The following is a 15,462-nucleotide window of genomic DNA, read 5'->3' as shown; positions in this document are numbered from 1 at the left end:
GCGCGACACATCGTCTTACTGTGGTACACATTCATGCCAAGTTATTTGAAAATCCGTCCATAGATGACAAAGATATGGACCGGACACGAAAAATGCGGACAGACCAACAGACCGACGGTTCAAAAACTATATGCCTCCCTTCGGGGGCATAAAAACTCATGTTCAAATGTCCATAATATAACCAATTTTCAATTATAAAGAAAGATCATTTTCAACCAAAATCTGAAGGTGCCATTAAATCATTTTAAAATCGCACCAGCAGTTTCAGACACGAAAGTTTTGAAACATCAACTATACACATATAGGAAAAAGTGACAATGCCCAATGTTTCAGTAACTTCAAACTATTATGATTTCAGAGGAGATGTTGTATGAAGAAAAGTGTGAACGACGGTTAACGAATGTATAACGGATGATGAGTGGTCGCAATAGCTCAACTCAAGCACATTGTGCTCAGGAGGGCAAGAAAGTCTCACATAATCTACACTTCATGGCAATCGTGCATATTAGGTTTCATTGGAATCCCTTTAAAAGTAAGAAAGAAGTCAACCGACTGCATGAACTGAAGATGAATCCTACACAACCCTCTCAAAACTCTGTTTGTATGGTAAAAAAGTAAAATATGCTATATCTTTCTATAAAATGGCCCTATATCGCTCACCTGAGTAGAGTTGCTTGCTTGAACAAATTTCTTAGCTAAAGCTTTAAGATCTAGGCCTTCTGGTTTATTTTTAGCAAATTTATGAAGATTTCCCTATGCACAATCAAGTAACCCTTGGGTTGGGACAATTTGACCCTGGGGGGGGGGGTCAAGATTTGAACAAATTTTGTAGAGGTCCACTAGGCAATGCTACAAGTCAAATATCTAAGCTCTAGGCCTTCTGGTTTATTTTCAGAAAATTTTGAGATTTTTCTATGTACAATCAAGTAACCCCATGGGGAGGAGCCAATTTGACCCTGGGGGTCATGATTTGAAAAAATTTTGTAGAAGTCTACTAGGCAATGCTACATGTCAAATATCTAAGATCTAGGCCTTCTGGTTTATTTTTAGAAAATTTTTGAAGATTTTCCTATGTAAAATCAAGTGACCCCTAGGGCGGGGTCAATTTTGACCAAATTTTAATCCCAGGGTCATGATTTGAACAATTTTTGTAGAGGTCCACTAGGCAATGCTACATGTCAAATATCTAAGCTCTAGGGCTTCTGGTTTTTGAGAAGAAGATGTTTTAAGATTTTCCTATGTAAAATCAAGTGACCCCGGCGGCGGGGCCAATTTTGACCAGAGGGTCATGATTTAAACAAATTTTGTAGAGGTCCACTAGGCAATGCTACATGTGAAATATCTAAGCTCTAGGCCTTCTGGTTTATTTTTAGAAAAATTTTGAAGATTTTCCTATGTAAAATCAAGTTACCCCTGGGGCGGGGTCAATTTTGACCCCTGGGGTCATGATTTGAACAAATTTAGTAGAGGTCCACTAGGCAATGCTACATGTCAAATATCTAAGCTCTAGGGCTTCTGCTTTTTGAGAAGAAGATTTTTTATGATTTTCCTATGTAAAATCAAGTGACCCCTGGGGTTTGATCAATATTGACCCCGGGGTCATGATTTGAATAAACTTGGTAGAGGTCCACCAGGCAATGCTTCACACCAAATATCTAAGCTCTAGGGCTTCTGGTTTTTGAGAAGAAGATTTTTAAAGTTTTTCCTTTCAGTTGCCATGGCAACCAGAGTTCTCCATGGAATTCAATTCTTTGAACAATTTTAAAAGGGGACCACTCAAGGATCATTCCTGTGAAGTTTGGTGTAATTCTGCCCATTGGTTTTCAAGAAGAAGATTTTTTTACAAATTGTTGATGCACGACGCACGACGGACATCAAGCGGTCACAAAAGCTTATTTCTTTAATACATTAGACGTAAAAATGCAAATGATAATATACTGTGTTAAATAATGATGAAAATAATGACAGACCTACCATAGTAAACAAGAACACATAGAGTTAGATCAACTATTTATTTTTGTTATAGATGTGTAAGTCTTAACTAAACAATAAACGAATGAAGCAACATAGAACACATAAAGCCAAAACCAGCAGCACCCAGGTATATGAACTGCAACAGTACACTTATTTGTGGGTTGGAATATTAAACGGAAATGCCATTTATTTTTTCCTTTGTTTTCTCTATCAGAAATATATTTTACATGTATAAGAATGTTATTCCAAGCAAAACTTATGCAAGGACCATTACAAGCACATACTGTGAAATCATCAATATTCGTGGGGGACTAATTTTCGTGGATTTCGTAGTTGAGTCAATCCACGAAATTTAATCTCAACGAACATGTAAAATTCCATTCATTTTATGTTTAAAAGTTGAAATCCACAAATTTTTATCCCCACGAAATTGCCGTTTTGACTAAAACCACGAAATTTTATGCCCACGAAATTAAATCATTTCACAGTACTATAAAATAAATTTACAAGTTGATTCTAAGTGAAACATGAAAAAAATAAATGGTTCCTATTAACACTGGCATTAGAGTCCAACCTCCCACCACCATTTATTATTTTTAATAGCAATCATTTCACTCAGTCCATTTAATTTGACTGGTTCACATTTTTATAAGAATAAGGTTAACAATTGATGATAATTGTATGAAATTCATTCTAGTCATAAATTTTAGCTTTCTGATCTTTGAACTCCAAGTGTGACCTTTACCTTGGCCTAAGTGACCCATAATTAATGTCATCTACAAATGATACGTATATGAAAATCTTCAAGGTTGTTTAGAACATGAAATTTAGCTTTTTGACCTTTGATCTACAAATATGGCCTTGACCTTGGATCTACTGACAAACAATTGATAGTTTTATGAAAAGCATCCAAGCATCCAAGCACTTTGCAGGACATGAAGACACAAAGTTTAGCTATTTGACCCTTGACCTACAAGTTCTTGACCTTGGACCAAGTGACCTGGGTTGTGCCCTCTGCACATTGTCTTGGTAAGGTCAAAACTTGATGCAAGTTTTGTAGAAATCTTCCAAGCAGAAAAGAAGATATGGCGTAGACACAAATTACAGACGGATGGACAGACAGACAAACATATACATGCATGACTCCAATACCGCTCCCATATACTTTCTACCTGGAGGTATAATATTATGTTTTTACTCCATTTTTTATAAAACTCAACAAAGATATTCACATTTTTCTCAGCAGTAGCTTTAACCCTTACCCTTAATTTCTAAATTTCTATAATGAACTTTTCCATCGTTCAATTTGGACAGTACCACTAAACTGTTAAAAGGGATGTTTACCAAAAAAATACTGACTGAATGTCGAACAGTGCAGATCATGATCAGACTGCATGGATGTGCAGGCTGATCATGAACTACACTGCTCGCAAAGGCAGAATCAATCGTGTCCAGCATGATAACGGTTAAGGTCAAAATGAGAATTGGAGTTAAATGCATAACTAGATAAATGAATCTAAAGCTAAAGCACAACTAAACTAGAGTAGACTGCAACTTAAATATCACAAAACATTTCCATTTGCAAAATAAAAAGCAACTTAAATTTTTTACAATTAAACATCTTGGTCAATCTATTAATCATTTAACAGTGTCATGACTTCTATCAATATTCAGTTTTTCTTACAAATGATAAAATTTCTATACATCAAAATAAAGTTCATCACAGGTGGTACTATGCCCCAACGATAACTTGATATTTACAAACATGACTATAAATAGATTAAAATGGAACATAGGGTATTCAACATTTTTCTAACATGTTACAACCTAAATATTTCTAGATTTTGAACCAATTGCAAATTAGCTCAGCGGTAAAGCATACAGTCCATGTTAAACTGATGTTTTGCCGTGTGGGTTCGAAACTCAGCATAGACAATAAATTTTTATTTCTCATAAACATTTAGATTCCTTCATAAACTAATGTGTCAACACAACAGAGAAGTATTTTAAGCCGATATGGCAGATCAGAAAAGTTTAGCATTATATTAAAGATGATATTGACTAAATGCATGCATTTAAGCCATGCAAATAATAAACATACTGTTGTGTTATATAAAAGCATACATACAAATACAAACCATCAAAGAAAGAAACAAAAATACGGAAACAAAAATGAAAACGAAAAGAAAAAAAAACACAAAAAGACCAAAATTGAAAAAAAAAAACTCACGAAGATTCGAACCCACAAAATGATTTTCTTACATTCATTTGTTATCTGCGTTTTACCCGACTGAGCTATGTTTCCATATAATCATAGTATATTTAAGATGAAAGAAATACTAATATTTACTTAGAAGGTAATGTGTAAGCATTATATGGGTTGGTATTTCATTGGTTATCATGAAATAGAATCGTCCTCGCGTTTCGGCGGGAACCTTGTTATCGTTGGGGATTAGTAATTATATGAATTACAAAACGAGCTCCACATGCACATGTGGATTGAGTATCATAAAAAAATGTTGTGGTGACTTTTCTTGAGTGTATGTTCTTTATATACTATTATGCGGAGGAAATTCAATTACTTGAAATGCTCTTTATTTCTGCTTAATTTCATCTAAAACTATCAGATATTACATCAATGCTATGCCTTTTTTAAGGTATTTAAAGGACCAATTTCGATATTAAATCCATTGAACTCTTACTCTTTTAACTAAGAACCTTATAAGTTGTATTTAAATATCTGTGGTAATTTACTGAATACTTGTTTCTAAGCATCTTTTTAACTAACTACTGTTTTTATTTAGCTGTAACTATGTAACCTATATAATTTATATATGTGAGTAATAATTTAGGACTATTTCTGTTGTATATTGTATATATGATTTTGTAACATACTTCATTTACAGTAACACATAATATAAGTATAGAATGTTGGTCTTCTGCCAATGATTGTGTCTATTTGAGAAAGTAAAAGTTATTATTTTTATCATTATTACAAAAGGTGAACATTGGACTCGCATAAAAAAAAAATGGTCCAAAAGTTTTGGAACTTCTGAAAATTATTGATAGATGTAAAATCAGTTGCTTTTATAGCAGTAATTAATAAGCTAATTAAATATGCAAATAAGTTGCTTTTATAAAGACAGGTTGAACCTGCCTGAGCAGCCACCTCTATTAAGCAGCCACTTGCCTTAAGCGGCCAGTCAACTGACTTCCCAAATTGACTTTCTATTCTAATTTCAACCTCTCTTAGGCAGCCACCTGCCTTTAGCAGCCAGATTATTATGCTCCCTTGGCTAGCTGCTTAACACAGGTTTGACTGTATATATTTTTGCCAATTTATGTATAAAAATATAAAAAATTGTAACTTTCATCTTTAACACTCCTTAAAAGGAACTCTTGATCATAAGATCCTTTTGTTTTTGAAGAATTATTAGTGTCCAATGTGTTGCTAAGAGTGCAAACTACAAACTAAGTTTGATAGAATGTTTCTGTACAAAAAAATTGTGAAAAAGTCTAGTCCAGCAGTAATTTGGAAACAATTTATTTAATTGTAACTAAGACTTTCATGCTTTATGTAACATTAGATATACACGAAGGTAATAAATGAAAGTTATTTTTCCATGCTATCATTAACTTTCAAAATGTGCAAATCAAATAATAGGGGGCCATTTTCTTTTGCAAGTCCTATGTACCCCCTTTCTACATTACACGAAACAGAGAGTAAGTATTATTTCTTATGTTAATGCCAAACAAGTTTAATGCAAGTCCCCATATTACGCAGATATTATGCAGAGCATAGAAATATTATGCTGAACACAGTTAGTATAATCCTATACATGATGCAAGACTCATTACTCACTTGTAGCAACTAAAAGGGAGAGAGAGAGAAAAAAAAAAGAATTACATGTAAAAAGACTGTCACAATGAATGATATTGTAGATATATATATGACTGAAAATTAAAACACACAAATGTTTCTTGGAGTAAAACAATGAGAAAATTTTCATATTATATCTATATAAATTTTCCATAGACTTTAAGACACTGTGAAATCTTTTTATATTTGTGGGGGGACTTTTTTTCCCCAAATGTTTCATGGCTGTGTAAATCTACAAAGTAAAACACCAACAAAATTTAAAATTATACATAAAATCAAGTCCCCAAGAAATATCTATTTTGGCCCACCCAAAAAGTTAGTCCAACAAAATGAAATGATTTCACAGCAATCAACATTGATAACATAACTAGGATAATTTAAACAATAGAGAAGTTGAGATTTCATACTTGTACCTGCACCAATATGTGCTAACTTCCTTCTGTATTTCATAAAGTCCGAGGCGATCTAGACTTAACCATGCACATCAAATTTTATAAAGCACTTGTTCAACCTATTTCTGAAGTTCAAAACCATTAGCTTTTCAAAAGATAATGGGACTGGCTATTTGACAATTTCTAATAAACACTTTGGACTTTCTAAATGTAGGTATACATGTTCACATACGGAAATCTCAAACTCTCTTATGAATATATTTTTCTGTAATAAAAGAACTGGAAATACATATGTGTATCTAGAAAAAATGCTATGCTAACACTCTGGCGACACTTAAGCTCCCATTACCAAAACAACAAACAGATAAACGACACAGTAAGGTAAGTAAAGTACTGTCCTAATTATGAATTGGAAACTGGTTACACATGTGTAACTTACTAAAGGTGCTATGGTACAGATCAGCCAAATCAAATGTATGTTCATGACAGAGGTGTCCTCGCCTACTGTCACTGTATGTCATAATTCGCGGGCTTAGTGCAAAACGGTTGTAACTTGTCTGAAATAAAGAAGAAGTTACAACCGTTTTGCGCTAAGCCCGCAAATTATGCATGACTATGTTAACTTTTGAACTAGAAAAGGCCAACTTCATTTTGAGATACATGCCACACCAATGTTGTCCAAAGGCAAATCGTAAGTGGGGAGGGGCACAAAAATGATTTTTAATTCATAGATAATGTAATTTTGACACACAGATGAAATGAAATATCATATTCATAAAGAAGGAATGGGCAAAATTATTTTTACATAAAAAAAGGAAAGGAATCATGCTCTTTAAATTATCTTCTCCAGGAGGTCAAGAACTTTTACAGCTAATCTGTACCAAGTACACCTAGAATGCCACACACTAAATTGAAAATTCAAGCACAAAATATTACCTCTCTAGTACTCTTCCTTTCAGCAAGCTTTCAAAACATTAAATATGTAACCATATTTGAGCCGTGCCATGGGAAAACCAGTATAGTGGGTTTGCGACCAGCATGGATCCAGACCAGCCTGCGCATCTGCGCAATCTGGTCAGGATCCATGCTGTTCGCTAACAGTTTCTTTAATTACAGTAGGCTTTAAAAGCAAACAGCATGGATCCTGACCAGACTCTGCAGGCTGGTCTGGATCCATGCTGGTCGCAAACCCACTATGTTGGTTTTCTCATGGCGCGGCTCTTTTTTTTTTATCAAAAAAAATCACTTTATATAATCATTAAATTGCCATAAGTATACATTATATAACCTGAAACCTGGATGTGCTTTAATACAACCTCAATTTTTCATTAATAAGAACTGTTTGTAAAACACAAATGCCCCAATGATTGCCTGAAAAAGGTTACCGGGTTTGTAATTCAATTTTCAGTCTCAAGGTCACACTGATAGCTTATCTACTGATTCCATAACACATTTGGCGTCATTTACTGACCTCAAACAACCATAATATGAAGTCTGACAACTGTACCCAAATACTTTCCAGTTAATGGTAGGAATTTTCACTGTCAAGGTCACTGTCAGCTTGACCTTTGACTTACTGACCAATAATGGTCATCTACTTGCCACAGGCAATAATCCTATCAGTTTGACAGCTGTAGTCAAGTGTTCTTCAGTTGTAATGGTCTGCCAACTGACTGACCCAATGACATACTGACCGACATGAGTGAAACACTTTCAACTTTGAGTCAGTTGGTTAATCCTACAAATTGGTAACAAAAATATGGACAAACAAAAACATTTAATAATTTTTGCAAGTGATTTCTGCCTAGGTATGTGTAATCTTACATATGGTGCTCCTTACACAGTATATGGTGCATGCACAAGCTTTATGTAACCAGTATTCCAGTCATGTATGCTTCTGTGTCTAACAACCATTACCATGTTACGTAAATTATAATATAAGTTATGCATATAGCATAGAGAATATGTTAGAAGTCTTTGTTATAGTATGTTTTCTGATGTGACCACGTTCAGACCTGGAGCAATTACAAGGACATTGCAATCAATTAAGTTACAATTACTTATTGACAAAATTATAACCAATATTATTACAATTACTCTATTTTTAAAATGTAATTAGGTAAATTACAATTACTTAAATTAATGCAGTAACTAACAGTCAGACCAGAAAGGGCATTAGTCATATTTGCTGCCATAGCAACCACAAAATATTAACACTGAATCTAAATCAAAGGACCTGCATATTCTACAAATAATCTACCATCTATAAAAAAAAAAGGAAACTTTTCTTGTACTATTAATAGTTAATATAGGAGCCATCTTTTAAGCAGATAAAATAAAATGATGTGCAAGTTCTACATAATTTTAATTACTGCTTCTTATCTATGTTCCATCTTTCATGAAAATATCTCTTACTTTTAAACTTATGGAAGAATCTGCCGTGTGGTTGACGGCCAGGCAGACAAATGAAAAAACAGACAGGCAAACAGAGAAAAAAAAGCTACATTTTCTAAATGTTGTCTTTTACTTATATATAGTTTTATGAAAAAATCTACTTTAGTTATCACAGGGTCCATTTTTCTGTCATATTTTGACAATTTGTTGTCATAGTAACTACATTAATTTTGTTGCCATAGCAATGAAATAAAAGGAAGTGTATATTCTCCTTTATTGTCACCTATGCAGAAACCAGCTTTTTAAATATACTGTAGGATCCGACTTTGTTGTTATATGTTTGGGCTATCTGCTGCCATAGCAACCACCTTTGTAACCACAGCAACAATATAAAAGGATAGGCATATTCTCCACATTGCCATGTACCCATGAACCAAGTTACATGAAAAATATCTTATACTGTTTAAAGTGATCTCAAGACTCTCACTTTGTGTGACAGATTGATTTGGGGTTGGGTGGGTCTGTGGGTGGGGTGAGTTTGAGTTCAGACATGGAAAAAACTGCTTGGAAATAATGTGAGCACCTTGATATAAGGTGTGAGGCTGTAAAATTTTGTGTAATTATAATTACAGCTTCTTTTGCAAGTGTAATCAATCAAATTAATTATGACAACAGGTAACAGAAAATGGCAGAATGCTCTTGATTAACTTGAAAATTGTAATCAGTTACATTCAATTACAATTACTTATTACAATTACCTCAGGTCTGACCATGTGCATTATTGACTTTTAGTATGAAATTGTTAATTTTGTAAGTTCAGAATAAAAGAAGTACTGTAAAATCATTTATATGCCTTAGGGACTAATTTTTGTGGCTTTTTTTTGAGTTTATTCATGAAATTAAACTTCAACAAACAAGTAAAATTCCTATTCCTTTAATGTTCAAAAGTTGACATCCATGAATTCATATGTCCAAGAAATAGCCATTCTGGCAAAAAACATGAAATATGGTGTCCAGGAAATTAAATGATTTCAGAGTATTTGCATAACAAATTAACTCTATTACTAATAATTAGTTATCTCGAACTGAATTATATACCTTGAAATAAACTATAATTATATACTGAAATAAACTGAATATCTTGAAATAAAATGTATCTTGAAATAATTTCAGTATCATGTAATAATTGGTATAATTATCTTGTGTATGGTATATCTTGAAATAAATTACTTTCTGCACATGAATTATTTTGAATGATGGCAATGCATGGTTGCAATGCTAACAGAAAGTCAATGTTTTATTTTTGTCAAAAATTGTCATTTAATCGTTATAGTATGAGGGGTGTTACAAAAATTCCCAGAAAAATTGTCTAAATTTGGTCCTATTTTACTCCTGTGTACAATATGTACTTCTCTGTTAGACATAATGTAATGTTTGTACATTATATACTTTCCTCTTCAGACAAATGGAAAGAGCATACAATATGCATTTTCCTTTTTTGAAATAATGGAAAGCATGTACATATGGAAGGGAATGTCCGCCAGGACATGCATGCTGTTAAATGACATTGCTATGTTATTTACTTACATATGCGTTCTGCAACATTGCAACTGCATTTTAGTTTCTTATATCTGCCTTACAAGAAATTCATCTTTAATGCTTCTTAATGCTAAGAAAACAGTCCTTTCATGAATATCGGTTATTCTTGCACGTAATTGACAAGTGCGTTCAACCTTTTTGTTTGCTTACTTATTTTTCATAACTTGACTGTTACTGCTTTTTGGATTTAACATTAGTGATGTTTGCAACCACATGGTTCTTGTTTATATTACAGGTTCCCGGCAAAAATAATATACTAAAGCACATGGCTTTAATAAATATTTAAACTTGCAGTGTAACAAAAATTTAAGCATGGTAGTGCATTACAACATTACAGGGAACCAACAAAAAGCAAAAAATTTGGAGCAAATTAGTATACACGGGAGACCACTCTCGACAGCAAATTTACGTGAAAGCTTTGACCAGTACGTTTTTTTGGAGGCAAATTCGTTGGGTACTTTTTTTACTAAAACACCGTTCATGGTTCACTGATTTTACGGAAACTGCCGGAAATTCTGGTTCCCAGCTTTCTACGAATTTCATATTACAAATGTTAAAGTTGCATTTGATTAACTTCGTGCTGCTTAGTGCTTACTTAGCACTGTTTTCGCCTTGCATAAATTTCAATCATTGCAATACTAAGAATCCGTGAATTTAAAGTAGGGACCTACATAGAAAAGGTCTACGACAGGGACCTATATATCAAAAACAAAAAACAATGGGCAACAACTAAATGTTAACATGCATGTGTTAGTTTTATATAATGACGATTTAATCAATTTCAGAAAGTAAAACGTACAAAACACTTAGAACTTGTTCACATAAACATTTTAATATGCCACAGAATGGATGCATTTGCCATTTACACGCAAGAATATGCGTTTTACATACATACAGTGACGAAAGATGCAAGGGGTGTGCCACTAACGGATGGAATGTAACACAAAGACGCATGGATGTTGCATTTAGTTTAAAACGAATAACACAAGGCAACATGCATTTATCATTTAGCAGCATGCATGACCTGGCGGAGATTCCCTAAAATGCAGCTGCAATGTTGCAGAACGCATATGTAAGTAAATAACATAGCAATGACATTTAGCAGCATGCATGTCCTGGCGGACATTCCCTTCCATATGTACAATATGCATGTTCCTTTTTTGAAATAATGGAAAGCATGTACAATGTGCATTTTCCTTTTTTGAAATAATGGAAAGCATGTACAATGTGCTTTTTCCTTTTTTGAAATAATGGAAAGCATGTAAAATGTGCATTTTCCTTTTTTGAAATAATGGAAAGCATGTACAATACGCATTTTCCTTTTTTGAAATAATGGAAAGCATGTACAATGTGTATTTCCCTTTTTTAAAGGGTATCTATTGAACTTTCTTTTTCAGACATAAGGTAGGTACCAATACAAACTTTTCCTTTAAGACATACTTGAAAGAGCGAACAGTATGTACTTTAAATTCTAGACATACTGTTAAGTATGTGCAATATATACTTTCCTTTTCAGACGTAATGGAAAGAGTGTACAACATGCACTTATGGAAAGATAGTACTTGGATTTAAACATGCATTTCTGCATGTACTTTAAGGTAATTATTTGTTTTTAAATCAGTGGAAAAAAACTTATACGATAAATATGAACTATAGTAAAGTTTTAAAGTTTTGACTTTCCCATTACATCATAAACTACTGAAAATTAAATTCATTGATTTATTTAACTGATTCTGCATGCATACCACTTGTAAAACACATTGTACCAATACAATACTGAAAGCTTCATAACATATATTACTGTAAACACTGTTTTCTTCGATGTTAAAAGGTTGCATTTTTGTCTTTTTATAGTTATACTTTACAAATAGGAATGACAAATTGTGTACATGTTGTGGATACAATATTTGAAAGTTTTCAGTCAGAATTCTGTATAGTGTAAGGCTATATAGCTAGATCATCGGGTGATATGCCAAAAAATTCCTACACTCTTAGAAAATATTTCCAAGCCAATGCAGGGAACTTGTTTTTTCCTCCGGGATTATACTTTAACTTTTAATGTGTGATATATTTAATATGCCTATGCAGAAAACATTGTAATTCATTGTTTACAGTAAAACTGTTATAGTTTCATATATAGAAAAGAATCATTTGCTCTGTGAAAGCTTTTTAGATTTGTATTACTTAGTGGTCAAAATCACATATTCTCTGCACCAATACATAAGATGTTGTCTAAAGGGTTATTTGCCTCAGTACTTGATATAATGTACATGTTTCCATTTAAATAGCTTATCGTACGGAATGCTACATATTGGTCAAATTCCCTGCCAGAGGTAATGTCCAATAAAAGGTTTCTAGGGACTGTCAGGGATCAACCTGACAATAAAGGTCAAGGTCGCTTGCTGGGTTATAGCCTGTCATTACAGATCAAGGTTACTTGCAGGTATATAGCGTGACATTTGGGATCAAGGTCATTTTCAGGGATATAGCCTGACATTTGGGATCAAGGTCACTGGTCAAGGGCATGTAGCTGTGTACAGACTATTTACTCTTTACCAAACATGTAATGTGAATTGCTTTACACAGCTTCAATCTGTATTTTATGACAAAATCAAAACAAGAAAACGTATTTTGTTCTTAGTAGAACTGATCAATGGTGCATTTAGTCCCAACCACAGTCACATTACAAATATATCTTTGCTTTGTATTTTTCCTTCTTACATTTAAACATTTAAATGCCTTTTTTGCAGGCAAACAAATATTTGATGGTGATTTAATTTTGCACATCAGACCTTGACTAATTATAGTGTATAATGGAATGGCCACCAAAATTAAGCGTTATACAGCAGATCTTTATAGAATGCCTTTAAAAGAAAAATGCATTAGTGTTTTAAAATTCAACAGCTGGCTGAATCTGCAAAAACTTGCTGATTTTAGTTGCAGATTGCTGGAGTACTAAATATACATCATCAACCATAGCTGAGAGACAAATTCAGAAGTACATTTTACAATAAAACATGTGCAATTTTAATTTCAGACAACTTCTTTCTGCACTTCAAGTTCAACAGATCAAGCTGTCTCACATACTGATTTTCAAACTTTTGCTCAACTGACTATGTTTATTTGAAAATATTTATTTCAATCTAACTTAAATCCATATACTTTACATGCTTCTAAAATATAAAAGACAGCAAATGTTTCTTTCTTTCCTGTGAATGTGATATTATATATTTCTACGATAAAAACTCACTTTGTAGGAAGTTTATATAGATAGGATTTTCCTTCATTGCTCCAGACAACCACTCTATCCACGCTGAGAAAATCTCCACCAGCCCACCTCTCGCCACACCGATTGGACTCCGAACACAGTAATGTAAAATCTCCAGCATCGTATATCTGCAAAGTCCAACATTGTTTTCATTACTTTAGTCCATCTTCAGCATTTCTTTTCAGATTAATTGAAGTAGAAGCATGACTTACCAGACATCTTGTTAAAATGTGACTGAAAACAATGACAAAATCTTTTAAAAAATAACATATAAGAACATGGAGTTTATTTGCCATTTAGTAAATATTTTCTATATTGCTACAGCACATAAAACTCAAACTAAATCACTAGGAATCTTTGTTACCGTATTTTCCCGAATTAAGGCCCCCCATCGTTTTTAAGTTTTGTAAAAAATTTCATTTTTTATATTTTTTACCTCAAATAAACGCCCCCTCTTTGGAAAATATAACGTGGGGGCGTTTATTCGGGAAAATAGGGTATCTACAGCCAGCTACTTTTCTGCACTTTGAGTGACTGTGTATTGATATAATTCCCATTGTGACCATTGGTTAAATATTACTAACACTACACAATTTTTTCTTCAAAGAGTTGTAAGACAGAAGCAAAATGAGTGAAAATTCAAACCAGCTTTCAAAGAATTTGTCGAGCCCTGAAATACCTCCATACACCCGGTAAAACCAAGATTTTCCAAACCTGACAAAGTTCTTTATAAATTAAGCTCTCCTTAACAACAGTCTCTAAACAATATTTAGCAAAATTTAAGTGGTTTTTTTTCCTCCAGTTTTCCTAATGCAGCTCTATATAGGTTGTACATTACTCAACATTTTAATGTTAAAACACGAACCTTTATTACAGTAAACCTCACTTATAAGGAACTCGGATATAAGGAACACTCGGTTATAAGGAACAGTTTTCAATTCCCCGATCTAATTCCTTCTTTATTCAATGTAAAAATCCTCGGTTATAGGGAACTCGGTTATAAGGAACACTCGGTTATAAGGAACAGACATTACGAATAAAAATTATTGAAAACCGGAAATAAACAGGAGAATCGCTGATGACGTCAGAGTAACGTCGGCACTTTCAAGCGCTTTCATGCACATAAATAAACGCAAATTAATTCATTTCTTTGATCTTAAGTTTGTTCATTTATTCGATAAAAAGAAAACATATAATTTCATCAAATTACCAAATACTAGACGATAGTAAACTTATATTTACTCCAAATTATGTTCGAGAGCTACATGTATTAGGTATTTCATGTTAACAATAGTGAACGAAAATCAGTCACGGTTATACTATCCTAAATAAATGTGCTAATTACACGTGATTAACAATGGCAAACAGTCCAGTTTACAAAATTTCAAATTGTAAAAATTATAGCAGGTGCTAAAATGGACAATAGCAAAAGCATAGGTATAATTTATACTTTAATCCGTATGTATGGTGCCGTTGTCTATTCGTAATACACTGTATGTCATAAACACCCCACTTTTAAATTTTAATGGGTAGTCTAATTTAACATTTTGGTAAGAAAAAAAATTAACATTTGTTTTATATTAGTATTGATGTCAATTTACCTAACATGTAGCCAAGCAAGATAAAGGGAGTAACTGCAACATATCTAATAGTCATCATGTAGCGCTCTCTAAAAAGAAGATAGAAATAACCGATAAAAATATACACAAATTACAGTCATTCTTACCGACGAACATTTTGGCTTGGTTTAGGTTTAACGTCGCGTTTCAACACTACTTCAGTCATATACATGCAGGAAGTTCACCTTACCATTTCTCCAGAAAAGAACTGGTGCTAGAAACTCAACTATTCAAAGTCGGCCCGGAGTGTGAACACATAGCCATTATCAAACGTCAGTCAAATAGTGTTCGCTATACAAATTGTGTTCGTTATACAAACCTCGGTTACAGGGAACT

At 33.2% G+C, this 15,462-nt stretch overlaps 1 protein-coding gene across 2 annotated transcripts in view; it reads right to left on the bottom strand.

Moving 5' to 3' along the window:
- Positions 1-15,462, bottom strand: part of LOC123549386 (WD repeat-containing protein 7-like) — a 64,629-nt gene that overhangs the window by 33,903 nt on the left and 15,264 nt on the right. Inside the window, exons 8-9 of one of the 2 annotated variants that reach the window (XM_053545434.1) lie at positions 13,490-13,635; positions 7,183-7,209 (exon numbers count right to left, since the gene is read on the bottom strand). In XM_053545434.1, coding sequence (XP_053401409.1) covers positions 7,183-7,209; positions 13,490-13,635 — 173 coding nt within the window. The remainder of the gene's footprint in view (positions 1-7,182; positions 7,210-13,489; positions 13,636-15,462) is intronic. The other variant, XM_053545435.1, reaches the window with a different exon arrangement.

This window comes from Mercenaria mercenaria, chromosome 6 (genome assembly GCF_021730395.1).
Source record: "Mercenaria mercenaria strain notata chromosome 6, MADL_Memer_1, whole genome shotgun sequence".
Classification (NCBI taxonomy): domain Eukaryota; kingdom Metazoa; phylum Mollusca; class Bivalvia; order Venerida; family Veneridae; genus Mercenaria; species Mercenaria mercenaria.
This window is presented reverse-complemented; position numbering and strand designations above follow the sequence as displayed.